The sequence below is a fragment of the Vulpes vulpes genome, chromosome 1 (genome assembly GCF_048418805.1).
Source record: "Vulpes vulpes isolate BD-2025 chromosome 1, VulVul3, whole genome shotgun sequence".
Lineage (NCBI taxonomy): Eukaryota > Metazoa > Chordata > Mammalia > Carnivora > Canidae > Vulpes > Vulpes vulpes.
This window is the reverse complement of record NC_132780.1, coordinates 36098058-36121130: the sequence shown is the minus strand read 5'-3', so window position 1 is coordinate 36121130 and position 23073 is coordinate 36098058. Positions and strand designations below refer to the sequence as shown.

General features: G+C 38.3%; 1 protein-coding gene across 2 annotated transcripts in view; it reads right to left on the bottom strand.

Moving 5' to 3' along the window:
* Positions 1-23073, bottom strand: part of GDA (guanine deaminase) — an 81324-nt gene that overhangs the window by 14216 nt on the left and 44035 nt on the right. For both annotated transcript variants that reach the window (XM_026001551.2, XM_072762625.1), the window contains exons 4-10: positions 16667-16754; positions 14719-14824; positions 12772-12799; positions 11497-11604; positions 8865-8972; positions 5951-6048; positions 3611-3678 (exon numbers count right to left, since the gene is read on the bottom strand). In XM_026001551.2, the coding sequence (XP_025857336.1) occupies positions 3611-3678; positions 5951-6048; positions 8865-8972; positions 11497-11604; positions 12772-12799; positions 14719-14824; positions 16667-16754 (604 nt within the window). The remainder of the gene's footprint in view (positions 1-3610; positions 3679-5950; positions 6049-8864; positions 8973-11496; positions 11605-12771; positions 12800-14718; positions 14825-16666; positions 16755-23073) is intronic.

The following is a 23073-nucleotide window of genomic DNA, read 5'->3' as shown; positions in this document are numbered from 1 at the left end:
TTACATTTTTAAAAATCTTATTTCTATTTTAACTGACTTAGCTTTCCATGATAGACTATTTACCATCACTTCCCCAGACCTTGGTCGTTTTTGCCTCAAAACTCATTGAATGCTGTAGATTTTCAAGTGATTTTTTCCAAGAATTCATGGGGAGAATATTTTCCAAAACTTTGTACATCTGAGAATTTTGTTGCCTTCACACATGAGGGAGAAATCTCGTCCAATATAATATTCTTAAGTAACAACTATTTGGCTCCAAACTCCTTCTTGTTCTTGGTATTTTTCATGCCAGCAAAAATATCTGAAACCAAACTGGTTTTTAATTGCTTTATTGATAACTGACATTTTTTTCCCTGCCTCAATGTTTTAGGGCTTTTTTCGCTTTTTCTTTGCAATTCCAATATTTTGCCACAATGTGTTCAGTTATGACTTAGCCTAGGCAGAGTAAGTTCTCTTTGAATATGATGCAGTTCTTTCTTAAGCTCAGAAAAGATTTATTCTTCAAAAATTCTATTCCATTTATTCTGAATCGTGGGTCAGGAAAACCCCCTGTGTTAGTGTTATGCTTTCTATGCTCCATGTAGATCATTCTCAAACACCCCTTTGGTCTTTGATCAACCATGTTTTCCACATCACTGATTTAATTTTCTGCAATCGTTCTACTCCTCATAGGTTCCTACATGGCTTGTTATTTTTAAATTGAAATATAATTGAGATAACATAAAATGCACAGAACGCAGGTGCCCAGTTTGACCAATGCTAACAATTGTACACAGTCATTTAACTACCTCCAGAAAGATATTAAACATTTCCATCCCTCCAGCAAGCTCTCTCATGGCATTTTCCTTCCCTGCCCCCATACCCCACCCTTGGCAACCACTTTCTGATTTCTATCAACATAATGCTAGCTCTACTGGTCCCTAGGTTTCATGCATATGGAGACATATAGCATGTGCTCTTTTGTGCCTGGCTTTTTTCAATTAACAAAATATTTTTCAATTTACCTTTGTTTCACATATATCAGTGGCTCCTACTTTCTTGAATGTTAAGTGGCACTCCACTGTATAAATACACCACAGTTTGCTTATCCATTCCCCTGTCGGCAAGATTTTGGATTGTTTCCATTGTGGGGCTATTATGAATGCAGCTGGTATAAACATTCATGTACAAATCTTTCTGAAAACATATGTGCTCATTTCTCTAGGGTAAATACCCCAAAATGGAATTACTGGGTCATATGTAGAGGTATATTTAACTTTATAAGAAACTGCCAAACAGTTTTCCAAAGTGGTTGGAAAATTTACCCTCCCTCCCGTCATGTAGGATTGTCTACATGCTTCTCATTCTTTTTTTCCCTCAGTTTTCTTCTTTCATTTAAAAAATTCCTTTTTCCATCACAACTTGTGGTCTTTTCATAGTACCATGTCTTCTTGTACTCCATGGATGATGGCAATTTTCTGAAAGTTTCTTCTAGATCCTGAAGTAGAGCATTTTCAGAGATAAGCTCATCTTCTCATTGTTTTTATTTGATTTTTGTTTTGAGAGAGGAAAGCACACACATTGCACATGAGTGGGGAGGGGGGCCAAAGGAAAGAGAGAATCTTAAACAGCCTCCATGCCCACTGTGGATCCCAATGTGGGGCTTGATCACAGGACCCTGAGATCATGACCTGAGCTGAAATCAAGAGTCAGACAATTAACCAACTGAGCTACCCAGGTGCCCCTCATTCTTTTTGATATGACTTTCTCTTGTTTTGCAATATTTTTGTTAAACTTCATGTGGGTTTCTCCTATCTAATAGTTGAGAAAGTCCAGATCTGCCTCCACTTCTTATAGACAGGGTGAACAAACCACTTTTGGACCTGCTCTCTGCCCACAGTGTGAGGTTAAATGATCTTCTGAAGGCCACGTGGAACGGGCAGGTTGGTATATAAAGGTTGTGTTTCAGAAAGAGTGGAACAAAATAGGGCTATTACAACAGAGATTGTGTAAAATGCAACAGTACTCTCCCAATTCATAAGTCAATATATCACATTTAATCAAACCTTTGGTCAACACACCAACATTGTTCTTTCCCTTTAAACCAATATTTATTGACTAGTACAATCTGTCAAGTATATGCTAACCATTTTGCATGGACTTTTTTTCTCATTTAAGCTTCAAAACAAGCTTGTAAGATAGACATAGTTATTACTCATGTTATTGTTATAGAAATTAAGGAAATGAAGTCTTAGGAAATTTGCTCAAACTCTTATAGCTAGTAAGTGACAAAACTTTACATAAATATTTTCCATCACTATACAACTTAAAGTCAAGAACTGGAAGTCATGTGATGAGCTTAAATCATGGAGACCAAAATTCTAGAAAACTGGAAAGCAATACCTACCTGATTTTTAGCTGTCTACAAAATTTTTCATTAACAGACTAGTATGTAACAAAAATTCTTGGCCATGTTTTTCTTATTTGTTAAAGCTTTTCTGTGAAGTTAAAATAACTACCTTAACACCTGTGACTATATCCACATATTACCACAGTCTCAGTGATTGAAGACTTAAATGAGAATTTTTTTTTAAATCGTAGTTCTTTTGACTCATATAAAATTGGGGAGAATATCTAATCTAGCATATATCTTTAAAAATATGAATAATTCATTTTGTTTTATTGTATTTCTTACTAATATTGCTGGTATAAAATTAACTGAGATGTGAGTTATTGCAGAAAATGATGACAACCATCATCATCAATATGCAAACATCCCAACACTTTTAAGTATCAGGAAGACAACTGCATCAAGAACAAAAAATAAATCCTTGTGTCCCACATCCATTTAAAAAATTTTTAGTTTATTCACACACAGTAATAATAGATTCACAGAGGATATGCCAAGGCATTTGGGCCTGTCTCATACTTTCTAAGTGAGCTGCACTGCCCACAGTCAGGAAAAACAATTGAAATATAATGTAAAAAATAGAGACATCACTAACTCATCAGACACCTAGAATGTCCTTCAAGTCAGCAAACAACAGACTGCCTGTGGGAATTGGAATCTCATTTTGTTAAAAACTGCTCAAAAGCAAAGCAAGTTCTTCATATATCTCAAAGTTCTCAATACTGGCATAGACTGAATCTGTGCTCACTATGGCAAGATCAAATAATTTTCTTCCAAGACAGTATTTGTGATGACAGTTACTGAAAACGAAAACCATACAAATCCAAACCATCAAAATCTAGCCAGAACGACAAAACAAAAGAGGAAGAAAAAAAATCAAGAAGTTTTTTTATTAAAAAAAACAAAAAAACAACAAAAACCCCCTAACACAACTTAGGAGGACCTACCCTTTTTTACCCAATCTCTGAACAGTAAGCAAGGATAATGGCCTTCAGGAATTTAGTGTCATCAACACTCCTCCCTCTTTATACATTTTCATCCTGCTTCCAACCTATTTTATTAGCTCAAGAGTTTTACCAAATAATAAAACTAAATTTTTAAACATAAAACTGTTGCTTGAAAATTAGTCACATCAAAAAAAAAAAAAAGAAAATTAGTCACATCATAAAATTATGCACCTACTCGACCACTTTGCCCACATCCAAATAGCAAATTACTGACCTGTACCCAGCCCTATTTTCACTTCATGTTTCAGGACTTCTAGCACATTGAGAAAGCCACTGCTGAGCCTGTAGAGAGAGGAGATAGTCAGAATAAGGGGACCCATGTGTTTCCAACCAAAAAAGAGGATACCAATGCAATAATGATGGCGATTTCACTAAAATTATGTTTCCCATCATATCAGCCAAATCCAATCACACATCCCAGAGTAAAAGGTGATCACAAAGGAGCTTTAGTCCTTGGGTCGAGGTTAATCTCAGGAAGGTACAGAACAGCAAGAAACAGAAGGAAAATGGGATCATTTATAAGGAAAAATAAATGAAGAAAGTCGATCTTTCAGATAGTGCAAAAGTCTATTGGTCTTCAGTGTTTTTTTTTTTTTTTTAAACCAACTTATCAATGCTTCTATGTTAAGAAGTAGAAGTTATAAAGCATTATCTTTCCTCTGTGTCTGGGATCCTTTGTTACCCTGAGTGAGTAATGACTTGCAAAATCAAAGAGGGTACTACTAGGAAAGGAGGTGCAGGTTAATGAGTCAGGGCCTGAGAGTTCACAGGCTGCTGCTGAGGACCGTAGCAGCTAGGAGAGAAGGTTCCAGGCTGAATTCTGGACATTATGACCTTGAGCTTACTAGATGTGCCACCTTTCTATAAAAACAAAGGAAAACTAAAGTGTTCCTTAGAAGTCTGAGAAGATGCAAAGGTCAAAGTGGTCTTGCTTGAAGATACACCTAACTACCATTGTCAAAGCCCCAATGCACAGGCAATAAATCTTTTAAAGTTGTTGGAGAAAGAACAGCAGTGACCATCTAACAGAAATTTATCCATAAAGAAATTTAACTTCCAACCTCAATTTGCAAAACTGGATCATCTTTTAATTTAGATAGTGTATAACTAACCCATGGGATGTTAAATCCTTTCCCTATCTGGTCAGTTGCTCGACCATAATTATGGTCCCTCGCCATACATGGACAAGATTCCCTGTCATGCCCCATCATGTCTGAAAACCAGAGGACTCTGGAACCTTTCAATACACACCAGAAATATAGCTCTGTGGCCTTCATGCCTTTCCTATACCACATCTGACATGCATCCTTTTTGCTGGCCGACTCCCTAGACTTCCAATCACCAGTACCTCCCAACTCTACCAAGGGGCTCTTTCCCCATGACACAACCTACTCTGCCCTTGTTTCAGGAAGGTCAGGAGTTCCAGGGAATTAATGCTTCTTCACTTCACCCAGCAGCCCTCCACAATAACTGACAGGTCTGTGAGGATAACTATCCCTGCTTCCTCACCCCTTGGGCAGAATGACTTTGAGGTCTGTTTTGTACATTGGTTCCCTGAGTTTTCTGGAAGAATCAAACTTCGGGAGCCTACAGTGGTCACATGCTTGATGATACATTCTTACTGACTTCTTTCCCTTCTCTGTCTTACCAATCAATCCCCAAAAGTGTTTCCTCAGATCACGTCCCAAATAAACTACTCGTACATGGATTGTATCATGGTCTGCTTCTCCAGGAACTCAAAACAAGAGGACACAAAGTAACCCTCAAAAAAACTAAAATCTAGTAGAAGCTAAATAAATTCCTTGAATGAATATATGAATGATCCATCTCAACCTGCCTCTAAGTGGGAGGAATTATAGTCTGGATCAACTAGCACTAGAAATGAGATCCTTTCTGTAATGAATCCTAGAACATGGATTCTTAATCTAGCATCCATGGGTATCATGGGATCTATTAATTTCCTGAAATTAGATGTGACATCTCTATCTCTATGAGCTTTTTTCTGAAGATACAGGTCATAATTTTCATCTGACTCCCTTATAAGATTTAAGACCTTTGAAAGGGTTAAAAACTAATTATGAATGAAGCTTTGAATTCTAGGAAATTACAATAGGACATGGTCTCTCCTGTGTGAACTGACATTCCATTGGATCCAGCAGCATGACATATACCATGGAGTGCTTCTCATAGCACTGGCCTTTCTGACTACAAAGCATGCAAAGTAATGGGAAGTCAGTCCCCTCTCTTGAGAACACCTGGCTGGCATATGCTGTAGGTTTTGAACTCTTTCTGTTATTTATACTAATGTCCCATTTTTTGCACAAAAATTTTAAGAGATGTTGTGTTCTTCAAAGGCAAAAATATCCTCTTTTGAGTGCTTTTTCTCCCTATCAACACACAGGTGAGCCTCTGTGGTCTATCTGGTTCCTGTCCCAATCAAACAGAACTCTAGGAGAAGGACATTTGGAGGCATGACTGAGAAAACAAAGGTATTTAAGCTGCTAATTTGCAACCCAAATGATCATACTCTACCAACTAATTATTGCATACTTACGATAAGTTAGAATTGGGGCAATGTGAGATAGCTGCTCCTCGTTCCTTGAATACCTGCAGTTCTTCTGCAGTAAGGTAGCAGCCATGTGCCATCACTGTCTGGAGAGAAGAGTATCCTGTGTGGAGTTTACCACTTAAAAATGTTTCCAATAGTCTTCACTGACAGCAAGATGTTACAGGCACAGACGGAAGCTGTGACTTGTCTGTAAACATCTTCATAAGACCATTTATGATTACTTGTATGTATAAAATCCATGTACAAGTTACTCTTCAAAAAAGGCCTGTAAAAACACTGGATTACACAATTCTCAGCAAATATGTGGATCTTACTTTTTTTCTTTTTTTAATCCATAAAATAATGAGGGTCCAGGTGATCTACAGCAAAGGATATCCACCCAGCTCAAAGATACTATGATGTCTTCATCTCCGCTTTAGAAAACAACCAAGTTACTTTATTTTCTAATTCTACATGGTGAGCAACCAGTGGGGCTGTGCTTATTCCTATCTTAATCAGAATTTACTAAAGGTAAGTTTTCCTTTGTCAGACATGGAAGTTGTAAGCATAATCCTGGAAAGAGTTGGGCTTTTATTTCTGCTCCTAGTTAAATACAGGCACTGATGCTCTCAACACATATAACCAAATAATCTTTATTTATCTATCTTTTAAGTCTTTTTAAAATTGGAGTATAATTGACATAACCAAATTAACCGTTTAAGAGGCACCTGGTGGCTCAGTGGTTGAGCATCTGCCTTTGGCTCAGGGCTTGATCCTGGTCCTGGGATCAAGTCCTGCATCAGGCTTCCCGCTGGGAGCCTGCTTCTCCCTCTGCCTGTGTCTCTGGCTCTCTCTCTCTCTGTGTGTCTCTCATGAATAAGTATAAAAAAATCTTTAAAATAAACCCAAACTGTTTTATCACCTATATTTACATTTTCACAAAATTAGGAAATATATTTATTAATTTGGAAGACAAAATTATCCATGAAGGCAGGCACTGAACACATACAACACTTCTCTATTTAGTCCTGGTAAGATTTGTGGGTTTCCTGAATAAGACTTAAGCCTTTCTTGCAATATATATATATATATATATATATATATACATATATATATGTGTATATATATATATATCATGTAATATTACTCAGCTATAAAAAAGATGAGATATTTCCATTTCCAACAACTTTGATGGGCATTATACTAAGTGAAATAAATCAGACAGAGAAAGACAAATACCATATGACTTCACTCATATGTGGAAACTAAAACAAAGAAAAATTAATAAGTAAAGAAACAGAAGCAGAATCAGACCTATAAACAAAGAAAACAAAGTGATGGTTGCCAGAAGAGAAGGGGCAGGAGGATGGGCAAAATGAAGGAAGAGGAATGGGAGACACAGGATTCCAGTTATGGGATGAATAAGTCTTGGGAATAAAAGGCAATATAATCAATGGTAATAGGGAATATAGTCAATGGTAATATGTTGTATGGTGACAGGTGGTAGCCACACTTGTGGTGAGCACAGCATTACAGAGAAAAGTTGAATAATCATTATGTAGTGCTCTGCATCAACTTTACTCAAAAGAAAAAATAATAATAAAATAAAATAAAAAGGCTTTACTCTTTCAAAATTCTTTTTCTTTCAGTACAAAACCTGTTTCTAATAGCTTTCTCCTTTGGGAGACACAGCTCAATGACCACAGAATTATTAATAAAATAAAAATTTCTCACACTCTGTGCAAATAAAATTAACATGCAAATAGGAGGTTAATTTATTAATCATATGGAAATATATGTAAAGGAGGATGAAAATCACAGTGTAGCATTTACAAGATCTATGTAGAATATTAACCTTTCAAAGTAGTCATATTCAGCCCTCTGTTCATCATCCCAAAGAATTTATTCACTGCAGTAGAATTTATTTGCTGCAGTAGGTTCAACTCTCCATGCAGTCTGTACAATTCATTGGAGGCCAAGGGGTATATGGTTGTAATGAGGTGTCACCTCACTATATTAATTTTAATTAATGTAAAATTATTTAGTTATGAAAGTATTATATACTAATTTTTTAAAGCAATACCACAGTGTTTAAAAATAGAGTAAAAAGTCCTTCTGTTTTCTCCCTCAGGAAGACCGTTTTTTAACATTCAATGTTTGTACTCCCTTATACTTTTTTTTAAGAGACAGGAAGAGAGAGAGCGAGGAAGAGTACGTAAATGGGGAGGGGCAGAGGGAAAAGGAAAGAGAGATTCTCAAGCAGGCTCCATACGCAGCATCAACCCCAATATGGGGTTGATGACCTGAGCCCAAATCAAGAGTCAGGTGCTTAACCACAGAGCCACCCAGATGCCCCTCCAAATCATTGTTTTTAAGTGAGCATGCACCCACACATACACACATCAAACACAAACAACCCTTATAAACATTCTTCCTGGTGAGCCTGTATACATCATTCTTGCGAATGCTGGATAAAATTTTAATTATGGATGTTCTATAATCTAGACAATCCCCCACTGATAGACATTTCCTGACTTTCACATTAATTAACATTCCTATTCATATTCCTTACAGAATGGATCCTTAGAAATGCATCTGCTAACTCAAGGGAATGCACATTTACATTCTGATGGATACTGACAAAATATCCTTGGGCCAAATGACATTCTTACCCCCAAAGTCTTTAGATTTATTTACTCGCATGAAACTTCAGGCCGATTTTTAACTATACATCCATGCACGCGTGGTGTATAAGCTTTACTCTAGTTTGGGAAATGCGCACATGTTGAAGTCTGAAGATTACTATTGAGATTTTATTTTATTATTTCATTTTTTCCCCACTGCCCTCCATTATTGAGATCTTAAAATGTAGATAAATATGCCATACTTTACACAGATTATGTCATGATATGCAATGTACCTTATCTGTCAGAAGATTGTTTCTATCATACACATCTGTGTAATTTTTATAATCGTAAAACAGGCTCTTCACAGCTTCAACTTCACTGATATTTTCACTTATGTGGCTCTACAAGAAAAGAAATAATATTTTCAATTTTCTAATGTGAAATACCATTAGAAATTATACTTCCTACCCCAACAATGATAAGGATGGTTTCTACTTGCCTATATAAAGACAACAAAGATTCTACATGTGCTTTATTGAAAACAATTATTCATATTATACATAACATCTATAAGAAAAAGAAACTATGAATGTGAGCATGATAATTACATCAATATGTAATGTTCTAGCCCTAACCTTAATCCATATTATGTTCTTTCTATAGCAAGAATGAATAAAAATAAAAAGTACTTGAAGAGAGTCAAGAACCTAGCTTTTTGTGGCAACTTGCCTCTTCTGGTACTGGCCATTAAGAAAAGAGTTTATTGGCCATAAAAGGACAGACAGCATGGTTCTTTCATAAGAAAACTGGAACTTGAACAAGGAGAGATGAATGTTAGCCAAGTTCTGAGCCTAGTCATTTGTCTTAGGGTGAATCAGTTCTTTCCTTTGGGTCTCTACATTCTCATCTCTCAAATATTAGGGTTGGGCTAAATGAGTGATTTTCTAAATTCTAAACTCTTCCAGTTTTGAATATGTTATTCATATAAAAATTCATAGAAATCCAATATGTAAAAGGCATAAACAAGTTGTGTCTCAGGAAGAAGCAGGATTGGGACTTAAGAACACTGTCCTCATTTTGCGCACTTTGCCAGCTTCCAAAATAAGTTCTTGTACAGAAGACAGTTTGCGAATAACTGAGTTTGACAATTCTGAAGTCACCAAAAAAGAGCCCATAAAAATCCACATCCAATAGAAACAAATGAGTCCTGGCCCACACACCAACCTTACTCCAGGGCACCATAAACCCTGAGAGGGCAGTAAGTACTTTTGAGACACAACATTTAAGTGTAACCACTCCATCCCCTTGCCTAAAACAAAAATCATTCCAGATCAACTGGTGATGAGTACATATTATGGGGGAAAAACTCATGAGCAAGTTGTCACTTCCAAGAATAGCAAAGCCATTTCCCTTTCTCCATGAGGTAGAGTGTGAACCAAATAAGAGAAAAAAGAGCAATAGTCTAAAATAGAGTGTTCTACCTAGAGGGTGAGCTCTATCCTGGCCTTGAGGAAATCTAGACCACTAAGGAAATACATGGGCATCTGAAGGGAAGAAAGGTCAAGCCGATGATTCTTTTCACTTTGATAAGGTTGAGTAAATGCTGAATGAACATGCACACATGCATACACCTCCAGCAAAGATATACTTGATTTTGTTTTGTGTTCATGGAGTTCAGGACACACTACCTCCAAATGTGGCACTGTAGTATATTGTACATTTTAAGCTGAAGGAAAATAGCTGAAGATCAGAATGACCTTCCCCTACCCATCATCCCTGTAACAGATCAAAAAACTTTTATGTGAGGGTGCCCATCCTATACTTGGAGGAAAGGAGCAGCCTTATCTCTGAAGACAAAGGGGTGCCCAGAAGAATCCAAACAACGATCATATTCCTCCATGACTGCTCACTTGTCACCAAATCTAGCCTAGAAATGCTCCTGTTTCTTACTTTGCGTCTTCATTTCCTTATGAAGGCTCCTATATCATGTAAAATTTATATTAAATACATTTGTATGCTTTTCTCCTTTGTCAATTTAGTCTCCAGACCCAGCCAGGGACTCTAAGAAGGTCAAGGAAGACTTTTTCCTCCCCTACAATTGTATGGGATTGAATAAAAAATACAAATACCACAGTCCTCCGAAAAGGGAGAAGGGTAATGAGAATAGTTAATGAGCCTCAACAAAATAAATCTTATTAAAACAAAAGAAACAAACAAACAAAAAAAAACACCCTCCACCCTGATAAAGAATCAATGTGTTGCCTTTTCCCTAACTTGCCCTTTGTTACAAGATAGTCAACTCTTAAGGGGGAAAATTTTAGTGCAGTCTGTAATGAAGCTTGGACGGGGGAAGGGGAGCTTGCAAATCCCAATTTTAACCCAGCTGAAAGCTTCGAAAAAGTGCTTTATTCCTAAATTGCAACCATTTAGTGACAAAGTAAGATACACTTTTTTGTTCCTGATTTTAAATTAAGAAACTCAGAACAAAAGGGCTGTTAAATGCATTTTTGTAAGGCAGAAATTAGGTTCTTTTTGCTTCTCAAATAATAGGTGGTTCCTCCAAAAATGAAGGCCTAGAATACTGAGAAAAGGATCAAATAAAAGAGAAAAGTGGGAAAGAAATGAATTAAATTTATCCTACAGAGAACAGGTAAGCAGTGTCTCATTGATCTGGCTTGGTTACATATGATGTCCTTGTCTCTCCATGCTTGATCAAAGAAAATCGAGGGTAAAAGGAAGTTGAAGTTTCTTATCTGGGAAATTAAAGATGCAGATTTAGGTGATGTCTGTAAGAGCCCTTCCTGTCGTTTGATGCTATTTCTCTAGAAGATCTCAGGAGAAGAACTGGAGATTACCAACAGAATTTAGGGTACTGAGAAGTCTTGCCGGTGTTGACAGAGGCATGTATAGGAGAAAAACACCCACCTGAATATGCAAATTATGGATCTTCGCGATGCTTCCTAGTTTATTCAATAAGGTGTCAGTGCAGGAAAGAGAAAAACGTGGTGTCACTATGGGCTTCACTCTAGAATACTGAAAATAATAATTTAAAAAATTGGTAAGGAAACTATGGATATCATGAATGCATGGCATACCTCAACATGCATATCATACAACATGATAATTTTATGTCTTCATTTTGGGTGATGGTCCCTCATTCTAAGAGTGGGTGGAAGTAGTGGGTTTCATGGAAACAGCTCATGGCTAAGGACAACAGAGAGACTAGCGCCAAGTTCAACAGAAGATCTTGTCTCAAATGACAGATACCCCCAGTCCTACATCCACATGAAGGCTCAGATGAGGCCTTGACTTGGTGGCCTCCAAGAAGAAAAATGGGAAGCAGAAGAACTTCTAAAGGAGACTGCTATGGGAAACTAAAAGTGAAGCGGTGGCCCCTTCCCCAACTACATCTTGGGGAGGCGTGCTGGCCATGGCCTCCCTCAGGACGTTTAGTGGCAGCACTGGCTCTGATGTCACCCAGGGTGAAGGCTGAACAGGTGGGAAGGGCTCCAAGGGGAGTGGTGAGGATGTTGGAACCACAAAGCTCCATCTGATCTCCCAAGATGAGATTGAAAGTAATGGGGTTTTTATGGTTTCCAATCAGCCCTCAAAAGTTGGTAAGGGGAGAGTCTGGCTTGTCCGTCTAAGAGATTGCACAATGGAGCTACGGTCCAGTCTGCTGGCGGCAGAGGCAGGAAACAGCACTGCCTCCACAGGCTCACCAATGCCAGGACACTGCAAAGAGGAGTGTGTGGCTGAGGGTCTGCAGGCCATGTGACATACCAAACATTAGGGTCCAAGGTAGCCAATGACTGGGGCATCAGGACACTACCCATGCTTCAGACCAGATCAGGGAATCCAAGAGGCCAGAGTCAATGTTGATATAACCAACTTCCAGTTGCTATCAATCTGTCCACATCCCTGAAGCCCTCTCCCACCTCCCCCTGGGCCAGTCCTGTGTATTTAGAAGGTTCCAGAAGAGAGGAAGGGAAAGCCATCGAGAAGACAAAAAAAGGCTGACCTCACAGAACTGAGTTGAGGGTCCACTGTAAAGACAATCTAAAAGCTCTGGGAAAACATTTCTGCCTGCATGGAGTAAGCCAAATGTACACAGACTAATCTTTACCAAACAACTTAATAACAAATCTTACAAATAACACAATAGCAATCCAAAACCAAGTGGGGAACAAGCTTACTTACGTTCTTTTGGAGCATTCTTGATACAAATCTGAAATAAAGCAACAAATGGGAAGATATAAAATTTTGCATTTTAAGTAGTTTTTTTAAAAGGAGGAAAACGTGATACCTACATGTCTTCATATCCATGCAAACCCTTCTGACGCTATACGTGTTTCACCACCACTAATTAAGGATTAACAAGTAGTAATTACTCTGCTTTCTCATTTGCACCCAGAGACACAGAGTGCAAAATCACAGGGAGATGCAATTTTATCATCTAACATCAGCTGAGCTGTTCATGAGTATTCCCATAGCACTCAAGCCATTCTACTGGCTTAAGCTCTATTTGGGGGAACATTTCAGGGTGTCATGCTCCAGGCATATTTAGAGTCTTGGAATCCTATGCACCTGGAGACATTTAGAAGCCACAGGGCTCTCTCCTCCTTTACAGAGTGAGAGCTACTTCTCACACAGTATCATCATTTCCTTTCTTTTCTTTTTTAAAAATTTTATTTATTTGACAGAGAAAGAGCAGAAGCAAGCAGACTGGCACGCAGAGGGAGAGGGAGAAGCAGACTCCCTGCCCAGCAGAGAGCCCAACGCAGGGCTTGATCCCAGGACCCCAGGACCATGACACGGTCCAAAGGCAGATGCTTAACCAACTGAGCCACCTAGGTATCCCTCATCATTTATTTTCAAAGGCTGAGTCCTCCTGGGCACAGATGTTGGGGTAAGACAGACACAGAATAAGCCCGAGGTGCTGTAAAATGGAAAGGGTGGAGGAAATGGGGCTAGACAGGACAGGGGTGGCAATCAGTGATGGTAGTTTCTGTAGGGTCCATGAAACAGCTATTTGTACCCTGACTGAAAAAATTTACTAGCTACCTTTCTGCCTTCTGGTACTCCTTTGTTTCAGAATAAAATGCGGATTAAGGTTTAGTATGACCACAAACCCACACCCGTAAAAAAGTTCAGCATGTGGCCAATGATAAGACGAAGGTGCTCACTTTGCCCTTTCTGTGAGCTGGTGGCAGTTCCTAAGCCACCCTTTTTCAGAGGACACATTTAAGGTGGAGGATGTTTGGAACTGTAGAAAAGTTGGGCTTCTAAAACTTGCATCAGGATAGGTTAGGTCCTGGGGAAGATTTACAATGGAAGAATGCTCTTCTACATCTCTTGGAATGTTGAATGCCATACAACACAATTCCTAGGCAAATCAAAATCCTCAAGGGACTATGGAAAAGCCATTAAAGAAATGTCGATAAAGTACTTTTGGGATTCATAGACTATCTCAATGTAATATTATTTTATTTATTTTTTATGTATATTTTTATTGGAGTTCGATTTGCCAACATATAATATAACCCCCAGTGCCCATCCCATCAAGTGCCCCCCTCAGTGCTTGTCACCCAGTCACCCCATCCCCCCACCCACCTCCCCTTCCACTCCCCCTCGTTCTTTTCCCAGAGTTAGGAGTCTCTCATGTTTTGTCACCTTCTCTGATTTTTCCCATTTTCTCTCCTTTTCCCTATAATCCCTTTCACTATTTTATCCCAATGTAATCTAAAAAGAGCATTAACAAAAGCTCATGACCTCAGATGAGAGGATGACCCCACAACCAAAAGTAATCTGATGCGCAGACCACATACACTTAAAGCAATTCAATGGATAGGAGAAGCCTCCCATCTATAAGAGAGAAGAGGGAAGTGGTAAATCATTAACTTTTTAAAAAAAATAGTTCATTTCACAAGGGGATTGGCCCTAAAACTCCTATAGCAAATTCCCAGAGGCTTCAAAATAGTATTGACACGCGACTCTTTAGGAGCAGACCAACTGCATAAATGAAGGCAGACCCACACAGTGACATATGTGCATATCTTCCTGGTCCACAGAGGTTACTGCTCCCCATCTCTAACTCCATCAGTGCCTCAGAGGGATCTCCCACCAGATAAATCAGGACAAATGTACCTCTCTGTTTCCTTGATTGATGCCTCAGTGGTTTCCTTGTATTCTGGAACAGTGGCATTCATATCCATGCAGACTTTGCCCACAAATGCCCGCTGCCCAAATTTATCTGTGGGGCACACACAAACAGAATCCAAAGTCAGGTTGTCTTCTCCCCAAAAGACTATTTTCCCCAGTCTTTAGGAAACACATTTAAATTAAAATCATTATGAAGACACAAGTGAGAATGTCAAGTGAGATCATCACACCATTTAAGAACAATAACAATGGCAACAAAACCACACTAAATTCTGTAAGATATAATGGTCTTTTATTGACTCATTATTCCTTGGATTACTAAGGACTCAGTGATAATATCTGATTACGGTCTAAACTTGTATGTGCCCAATGTCTTCTGTTACGTGTAGGGTTATGAGGAATACACTCAATAATGTATATAAAGGGTCTGGCACGCAGAGCTTATAAAAGATACTGTTGCTCGTCTTATCTGTAGCAATGCCAATTATTGCCATCAGTGGGGAATCTGATTTAGAACTACTAGTAGCGCTCAGCACTTCCGGAACCTATTCCTCATTAGAGATGCTACAGAAGTTTTATTTCAGCTAGAAAGTTGAAGCTACGTGGGGCGATATTAATTTTGTGTACAATGTCTCTGCCTCTGTCCTAGGAGTCTTGCAGTAGTCTTTTTGCCTCTCTCTTTCCCCTGTAATTCATTGTAATACCTAGCCATTAGTTACTCCTCCCTGAAACACCACCTTTATCACATACCTCATCTGGCTCAAAATCTTTGAGCATCTGATGCATATTTGAACCTGTCCACAATTGTATCACTATGGATTTCCCTGTCGCCACACCTTTGTCCATGTCATTTCCCCTGTTGGGAAGATACTCTCCTCTATCCCCATTTGATGTCCCTGTAATGCGCCGTTTAAAGTCCTCCTCTATGAATTCTTTCCAGTTGATCCAATTCTGAGTTTCCTCTATCTCACCCAAAAATAGCAATATATATTTTCAGTGCTCCCCTTTAAGCCTCTGGCTGAAACTACTTTGGCTAAAAAGCAGAAGTACCAGCACATCAGCCAATGGTACTTACTGATCATCTGCTATGTTCTGGGCACTGTGCAAGATACAAATTTTGGAATTACTCATCTTTTTTTTTAAGATTTTATTTTTTTCTTCATGAGAGACACACAGAGGCAGAGACACAGGAAGAGGGAGAAGCAGGCTCCCTGTGGGGAGCCTGATGTGAGACTCAATCCCAGGACCCTGGGATCTATCACAACCTGAGCCACCCAGGTGCCCCCTGGAATTACTAATCTAAAGCCAATCTCATATCTGCTTACTAGCTGTGTGACTTGGGCATGTTATGGCCTCTGGGTATCAGTTTATCCATCTATAACGCGAGGACATTAACAACTACTTCTAAAGACTGTTTGCAACTGAGCTGAGATAATCCATATAGAATGCTTTGTGCAAAGCCAGGCATCTAGCAAGAGCAAAGCAGCGGTTAGTACAGTTATTAATCAAGGCATGTGGTTATTAATTGGTTAATCCTGTCTGGCTCCTCAAGGGCAGAGACTATGTTCTATTTCATTGTGTTCCCATCATCTAGCACAGTGTTCTAAGTCTAGCCAACAGCCAAGACATGCCTGCGGATTATAATACACTAAACTGTTGCCACCGTGAGAATTAGTAAACGCCCTAAATTAATCTACAAAATTCAGACCCATACACATCATTCTGGAATCAAAACCATAAGTAAATAATCATATTACTTACACAATAAAAAACATTCAAAGGCTATATACAAACACCTAATTACTTGCAAGAAGTGCAGCACTCAAAATCTAGCAATTAAAAGGCAGTACAGCCCACATGTATCAGTCATTGCTGGGCATGGTCTGACTGTCTTGGCTTGATGTGTCCATAAATCATGGTTTCATTTCCTCACCTGCAATTTCTGCAAGGAGCAGAGATGAGTCAGTGTGAATTGTTCCAAAGTAACAAGCTGTGGTTGTTCCATTCTTTAGTGTTCTCCTCTAAAAATAAATCACAAAAACCATGAATCGCGTGTGCCCAGAAAAGTCACATGGCAAATAAAGATGAAAATAGAATTCTAGTTTTTAATTTTAAAATGTTTTTACTTAAAGGGATGCCATCTTGATATGAAATACAGTTAAGGTAAATGGCAAAAGTATTTATATTCCAAAAGTGTGAGCTGGAGAAGAAGCTGGTACTTCTGATTTCCTAGATTTCACACCGTTGTGTGTTGCAGAATTCACAAAATGTAATACTAATTAATTCCTTGCTTTTTAGAATTATTTAAGGATATCCAAACTTTATTGCATCAAGAGATGAATAATGATATTTTTCCATCTAGATAGAAGAGGGCAAAATTATTCAGCCAGATTTCTAGTTCAACCTGGCAGATTAGTCACATGTATTTATCTCCCTTCCTTAGCAAATTTCCAGTAAACTAACAGTAAAGGAGGATAAAACGTATTAACCCACAAGAAAGAGACATGAGCAGAGGAAACATTTCTACGTGTTCTTAGAAGACAAAAAAGACATGGATGAGAATCTGGAAGTGACTTTATAAGGGGAAAAAGAAGCAAAGAGCTGTTAACAGAAAATTGGCTGACAGTCTGTATACAGATGATTAAACCCTGGCAGGATCCTCCTCGTCTTTGTTGAAATCAGCCAACCACCCCAACCTGATTCTTGCAGGAGAGGTCCGCTCTTGCAGAAAAGGAGTAGTATTGGAAACTAGGCACCCAATATGGCAAGGTACAGCAGAGACTGAAAATAATTTTAAGTGGATAATCTGGTTGACCCTCTGAATCCTTGGTCACTTTCCTCAAAATGCCACATATGCAACTCCCACCACTCCTAGCAGGACTGAGGAACTCTTTCCTAGAGAAGAATGGCTGTAGAAGGAAGATATCCTCAAATAGCATTTGGGGCCCATAGTTGAAAAGGCTGTTTATTGCCTTCACTTTTCATCCTATAATGAAGTTCACTAGTCAGTAAGTGATACTCCCATCTAGACTTCCAATCAGCATTTTAGAGCATCACACTTAAGTACAAAAAATATGTTTAAGGTTCAACAGACATTGGAGGAAAGTTCGTATAAAAAAGAGGAGGAAAAAAGAATCTGGAAAAATATCTCAGAGGAAAGAGGCAATCTATAAGGCAAGAAGGGTGCTTGATTAAAAAAAAATCTATGGGGGCACCTGGGTGGCTCAGTTGGTTAAGCATCAGACTCTTGATTTCAGTTCATGTTATGAGCTCAGTGTTATGGGATTGAGCCCTGAGTCAGACTCTGTGCTCAGTGGGTAGTCTACTTCTCTCCATATCCTTCTCCCTCTGTCCTTCCCCAACTCACATGTACACTTTCAATAAAATAAAAAGAGGGCAGCCCCAGTGGCCCAGCAGTTTGGTGCCACCTTCAGCCCAGGGTGTGATCCTGGAGACCTGGAATCAAGTCCCAGGTCAGACTCCCTGCATGGAGCCTGCTTCTCCCTCTGCCTGTCTGTCTGTCTGTCTGTCTGTCTCTCTCTCTCTCTGTCATGAATAAATAAATAAAATCTTTTAAAAAAAATAAAAAGAAATAAATATCTTTTAAAAATTATGATTAACATTCTCAATTAAATAAAAGAATATACTGCATTCACAAAACAAGAACAGAATGCTATGAAAATCAGAGAAGAAGAGCTCTCTGACAGTAAAGCTTTTTATAAATGAAATTTAAAAGTCAATAAAAGGATTGTAGGACAAATTTAAAAAGAATCTCTCAGGGGAAAAAATACTTCACATTTAAGATAATAGGGAAGAACATGCCCTATTTTAACAGCCACTACTCAGCTTAAACCAATTGTTGAAAAAAACAAGTGAGAGCCCAGTGACTTTAGTTAGTCCTAAAGGTTGGGAGAACTGGGAAATCTGGACTTTATGTCAATCTTTTAAGATTGTTTAAGATACTTTGTACATGTTTAAGATACTTTGTACATGAAATAACACATGTCTGGCTGCTGGAGTTGTTTAGAGCCTGACAGTTACAGATAAGGATAAACCCTCCATCAGAATCACAAATTCAGGAAAAAGGCTACTAGTATCATGACAGAGATATTGAATTCCATCTCCAGCAACCAGAAAAATACCTAAATTCCACGGTGTGCCGAGGAAATAATTGTTGAATGAACCCCTAAGGAAGCAGAATTACGGAGCAACAAGAGACATAAAATGAACTAAAATTAGCAGCCTTAGATGAAGAGAACAGGACATTGTACCCTTGAAAGAGAAACAGGCTATTGCAACAGTTAAGAGTGAATTAATGATTTGTAAAATTGGGCCACAGCATTCTCTACTAATGTAGCATGAAAGAGACACTAAAGTATATACAGATGTTTCCATATTTTTCTAACAAGAGTTATCAAGAGAAAAATGTAGACTGGAGGGAAGAATATATGGGAATGGAGGAGGAAAGAGAGAGAGAGAAATTTCTCAGATGGAAGACAGGAGTTCTCATATTGAAAGAACTACATATTTAAAAGAATGAACTGAAAAAAAAGTCTATAATGAAATCACAGAATGTGAAGAATGAAGAGAAAATCTTGAAGGCCAGCAAAGTAGCCAGAAAGGAATGAGAGTAAGAGTGACACCAGCACATTGGATGCTGATGAACAAATAATTTCAAATGGAATTCTCTCTACTGCTAAAGCACATCATTTGAGGGAACAAAGTAAAACCATTTTCAGTAATTCAAGGATTTAGAAGGTTTATTACCTACCTTATTGGAAATGATTATCAGAGGCTAATATTTTAAGACAATGAATACAAAAGAAGACAGGGATCCAAGTAGCAAAAGAAAAAGCTCATTGTTAAATTAAATACAGATGTTGAAAAATAAAGTGGAATTAAATTTTAAAGCTAAAGCTTAGTCTATTATAAAGATTTATTTAGGGGATCCCTGGGTGGCTCAGTGGTTTAGCACCTGTCTTTAGCCCAGGGTGTGATCCTGGAGTCCAGGGATAGAGTCCCGCATCTGGCTCCCTGCATGGAGCCTGCTTCTCTCTCTGCCTATGTCTCTGCCTCTCTCTCTTTCTGTGTCTCTCATGAATAAATAAAATCTTTTTTAAAAGATTTATTTATTTATTTGATTGAGTGAAAGAGAAAGGGAGAGTGGGAGGGAGCAGCACAGAGACAGGGACTCTTCAGCGGACTCCCTGCTGAGCACAGAGCCTGACCTGGGGTTTGCTCTCACGACCTGAGATCATGGCCTGAGCCAAAAGCATGAATCAGACACCTAACTGACTGTGCCCCTAGGGACTCCTAAAGCTTATTTTAAATTAAGTGTAGATGGTGAAAAAAATAAACTAGAACCAAACCTCAGATGATAGAACATATGATGTGGTAAGAGGTATGGATGAAGAAGGGAATATACATAAGGTTCTTGTCTTGTTGGAGGATATATTGAAAAATGGTAGAAGACTTGTCTAACACTCTTAACAATCTAATAGAGACATTAAAATGTCATATTGACAGGGAACACACAATCTTTTAAAAAGTGGGCAGAAAATCATAAAAATTGACCTTTTGATCAGGTCATAAAATAAAGCGAACAAAATCCCAAGAAAAATAATCACGCAAGTTGCCTACACAAACCAGAATAAAATGAACTCAAAATTAAAATGGAAGTATAATCTAACATTTTCTAAGTTCTCAAAATATTACATAACGTTCTAAAATCTTGGCTTGAAGATAAACTCAAAATGGAAAGTGTCAGCCCTTTAGCAAGAAGGATAATGGAAGTGCCACACAGACACTCACAGTAAGTCCTCCCTCTGATGGGGGTAGGGGGAGGGAGGGGAGAAGCTTTCACTAGTTGAGAAACTGCACTTTGAAATTGGACTAGAAGGAACTAGAAAGTTCAAGGATTGGCCCAAGTTATAGTTAAAGAACAGGACAGAGAGAAACCACAGAGAAAAAAAGGAAAAGGAAGGAGAGATCGAAGAAAGGAAAGAACCCCTGAGCTACTCTTACTGGTTCCCACTGAGTTCAGCCCATTTAACACATCAGCTACATGTGTGCGACTAATATAACTGAAAGAAATGAATCTGGCTATAAAACCTTACTGAAGAGGAATGCAGCCACTTTCCTTCTTCATTTGTTCTATATTTGGGCATCCTGGACCCAATTCCACCCTAATTCTTCATAAAAAGCTTTCAAGAGGACTCATCCATTAGTGACAGGTTTGTATTTTTCCCATTTATCAGAATCTAATAAGACCAACATCAGACTGTAGGTTGTGTTTCTCAATTGTTCCTCAACCTTCAATTCTTGACAAGAAGAGTTTTCAGACTAAGCTTTTTGAGCTCAAAATAGACATCAAACATAGGGTGACTACAAACTTCAAGGCCAGTAGCAATGGCCTCTTCACAGAGTAGATGATTTGCATTTCCAGTGGGCTGCCATAGTGGAGGAAGAGTGGTCTGTTCCCTTTCTCTTCGCCTTGTACTTTAGTGATTTGATACCTCTTTGGAATTAGCTGGATTCATCAGCTGAATCTTTGACAACCCCACAGAGTAAGCATATTCATTCTATTTCCCAGAATATCTGCAACGCGTTTATCTTGGTACATTTACCACTCTTCAATCCCTGGACTACAAGCTATATAATTAATATAGATTCCTGTACCTTCCAGTCTTTTTAGTTCATTCCAATCCAATTTGAAACTGTAATCTCTCACCCAGTTTGCAATGTTTAAAGGCAGATCATCCAGGCTTGCTTTACTGGGATTTTTTTTTCTAAATAATCTCAGGAGATGTTTGTTAATGTATACTTTAAAATTATTTGCAGATTAAATGATCACTATCATCTATGGTGCAAAACTCTGAGATCTTGATTTGCTGAAGTATAGATCTAGGACTGTTTCCTGAGGGAGAAAGTAAAAAAACAAACAAACAATAATGGCTTGGTTCTCATTATATGTACTGTCGTTTTAGCATCCCTTTGCATTGCCATGAGCAGTCGTCAGCCTAGGGACAGGTTCTAGTTAACAAATCTCAACGCATACAGATTTACCATAGCATCAGCACATCCAACTGTTAAAGTGTGCAGGCTTATCTGCTCATAATCAGAAACAGACATATGCAACGCAAATATTTGTAAGAATAAAATCTATTTTGTACCACTGACATTAAATACTTAGCTCTCTGATATAAGAAACAGCCTTTATGGAGTACTGCCTGAGGATATATGTTTCTAGATATTCTAAATGTCTAAACATAAAACAAAGATATGTTTAGGCTTTTAAAAAAATATTATAGCACCTTAACAATATACATTTTGACAACAGAGCATATATCTAGATAAAATATTATTGAAACGAATTTTTAAGAAAATCAGTATAAGGAATGAAAATGCTTTACCTTAACAAATATTTTATTCTTTATCATATACACAGTGTAAATTACAAAATTTATTTCCCTCTCTGGGTCAGCTACTAGAAATACAGCTTTATGCTGTATTTGTGACAAATTCTAACAAGCGCATGGACTCCCATTGCAAACATTTATCTCTCAGTTTTATTTTTTCTTTCCTCTCTTTTTTCCTTTGCCATGCTTTGGTGACTCATTTGCTTCCATTGTATACTATGTTATTTGAAGATATCTCAAGCTCTTTTTAGAACAATGAGAGGTATAAATAATTTTGAGAATAAAAAGATTTGGTGCGGTTAATGCAATTCATTAACACAATGGCCCAGCAACTTCATGCACCGTGTGAGTCCTTCTCAATTTTTCTGGTGTCATGTGGATGCATGCTAAATAAGTAAGATCCACAATTACACTGAATTAATACATAAATAATTTAAGCATTTAAAGGACAGCACTTACTTTTACTCCTCAAGGCTTGAATCATGCAAGACCAGGGGAAATAGCAGAATGGCTAGGTAACTGTAGGCTATGATACTGTCCCTTTAGAAGTGACACTATAGAAGATAGCCATCACTTCAGAAGGAAAACTATCAATGGGTCCAACAGCAATACTGAAATATTCGGACTAAGTGTGCTGCATGACAAGAGGTAGTGGTCAGATAAGGAGGTATTTGCAGAGGGTATTCTCAACTGCAGAAGCTGTTTCTGGTTGCTGAGTGGATTTGGCATAGGGATGGAGTTGAAAGAAGGGGACTGATTTCCTTGAGAGAGTGGAAGGTCATTTTCAGAGCCTTCCATCTGTGGTTGGCATACACAATGGTCACTGTTCAATAACCAGACTAGCTCCATAGTTCCCTCTAGTGGTGTTAATGCCCATCACCGTCCCACATACCCTGCTATGGGGAGCATCCTATTTTCCCTT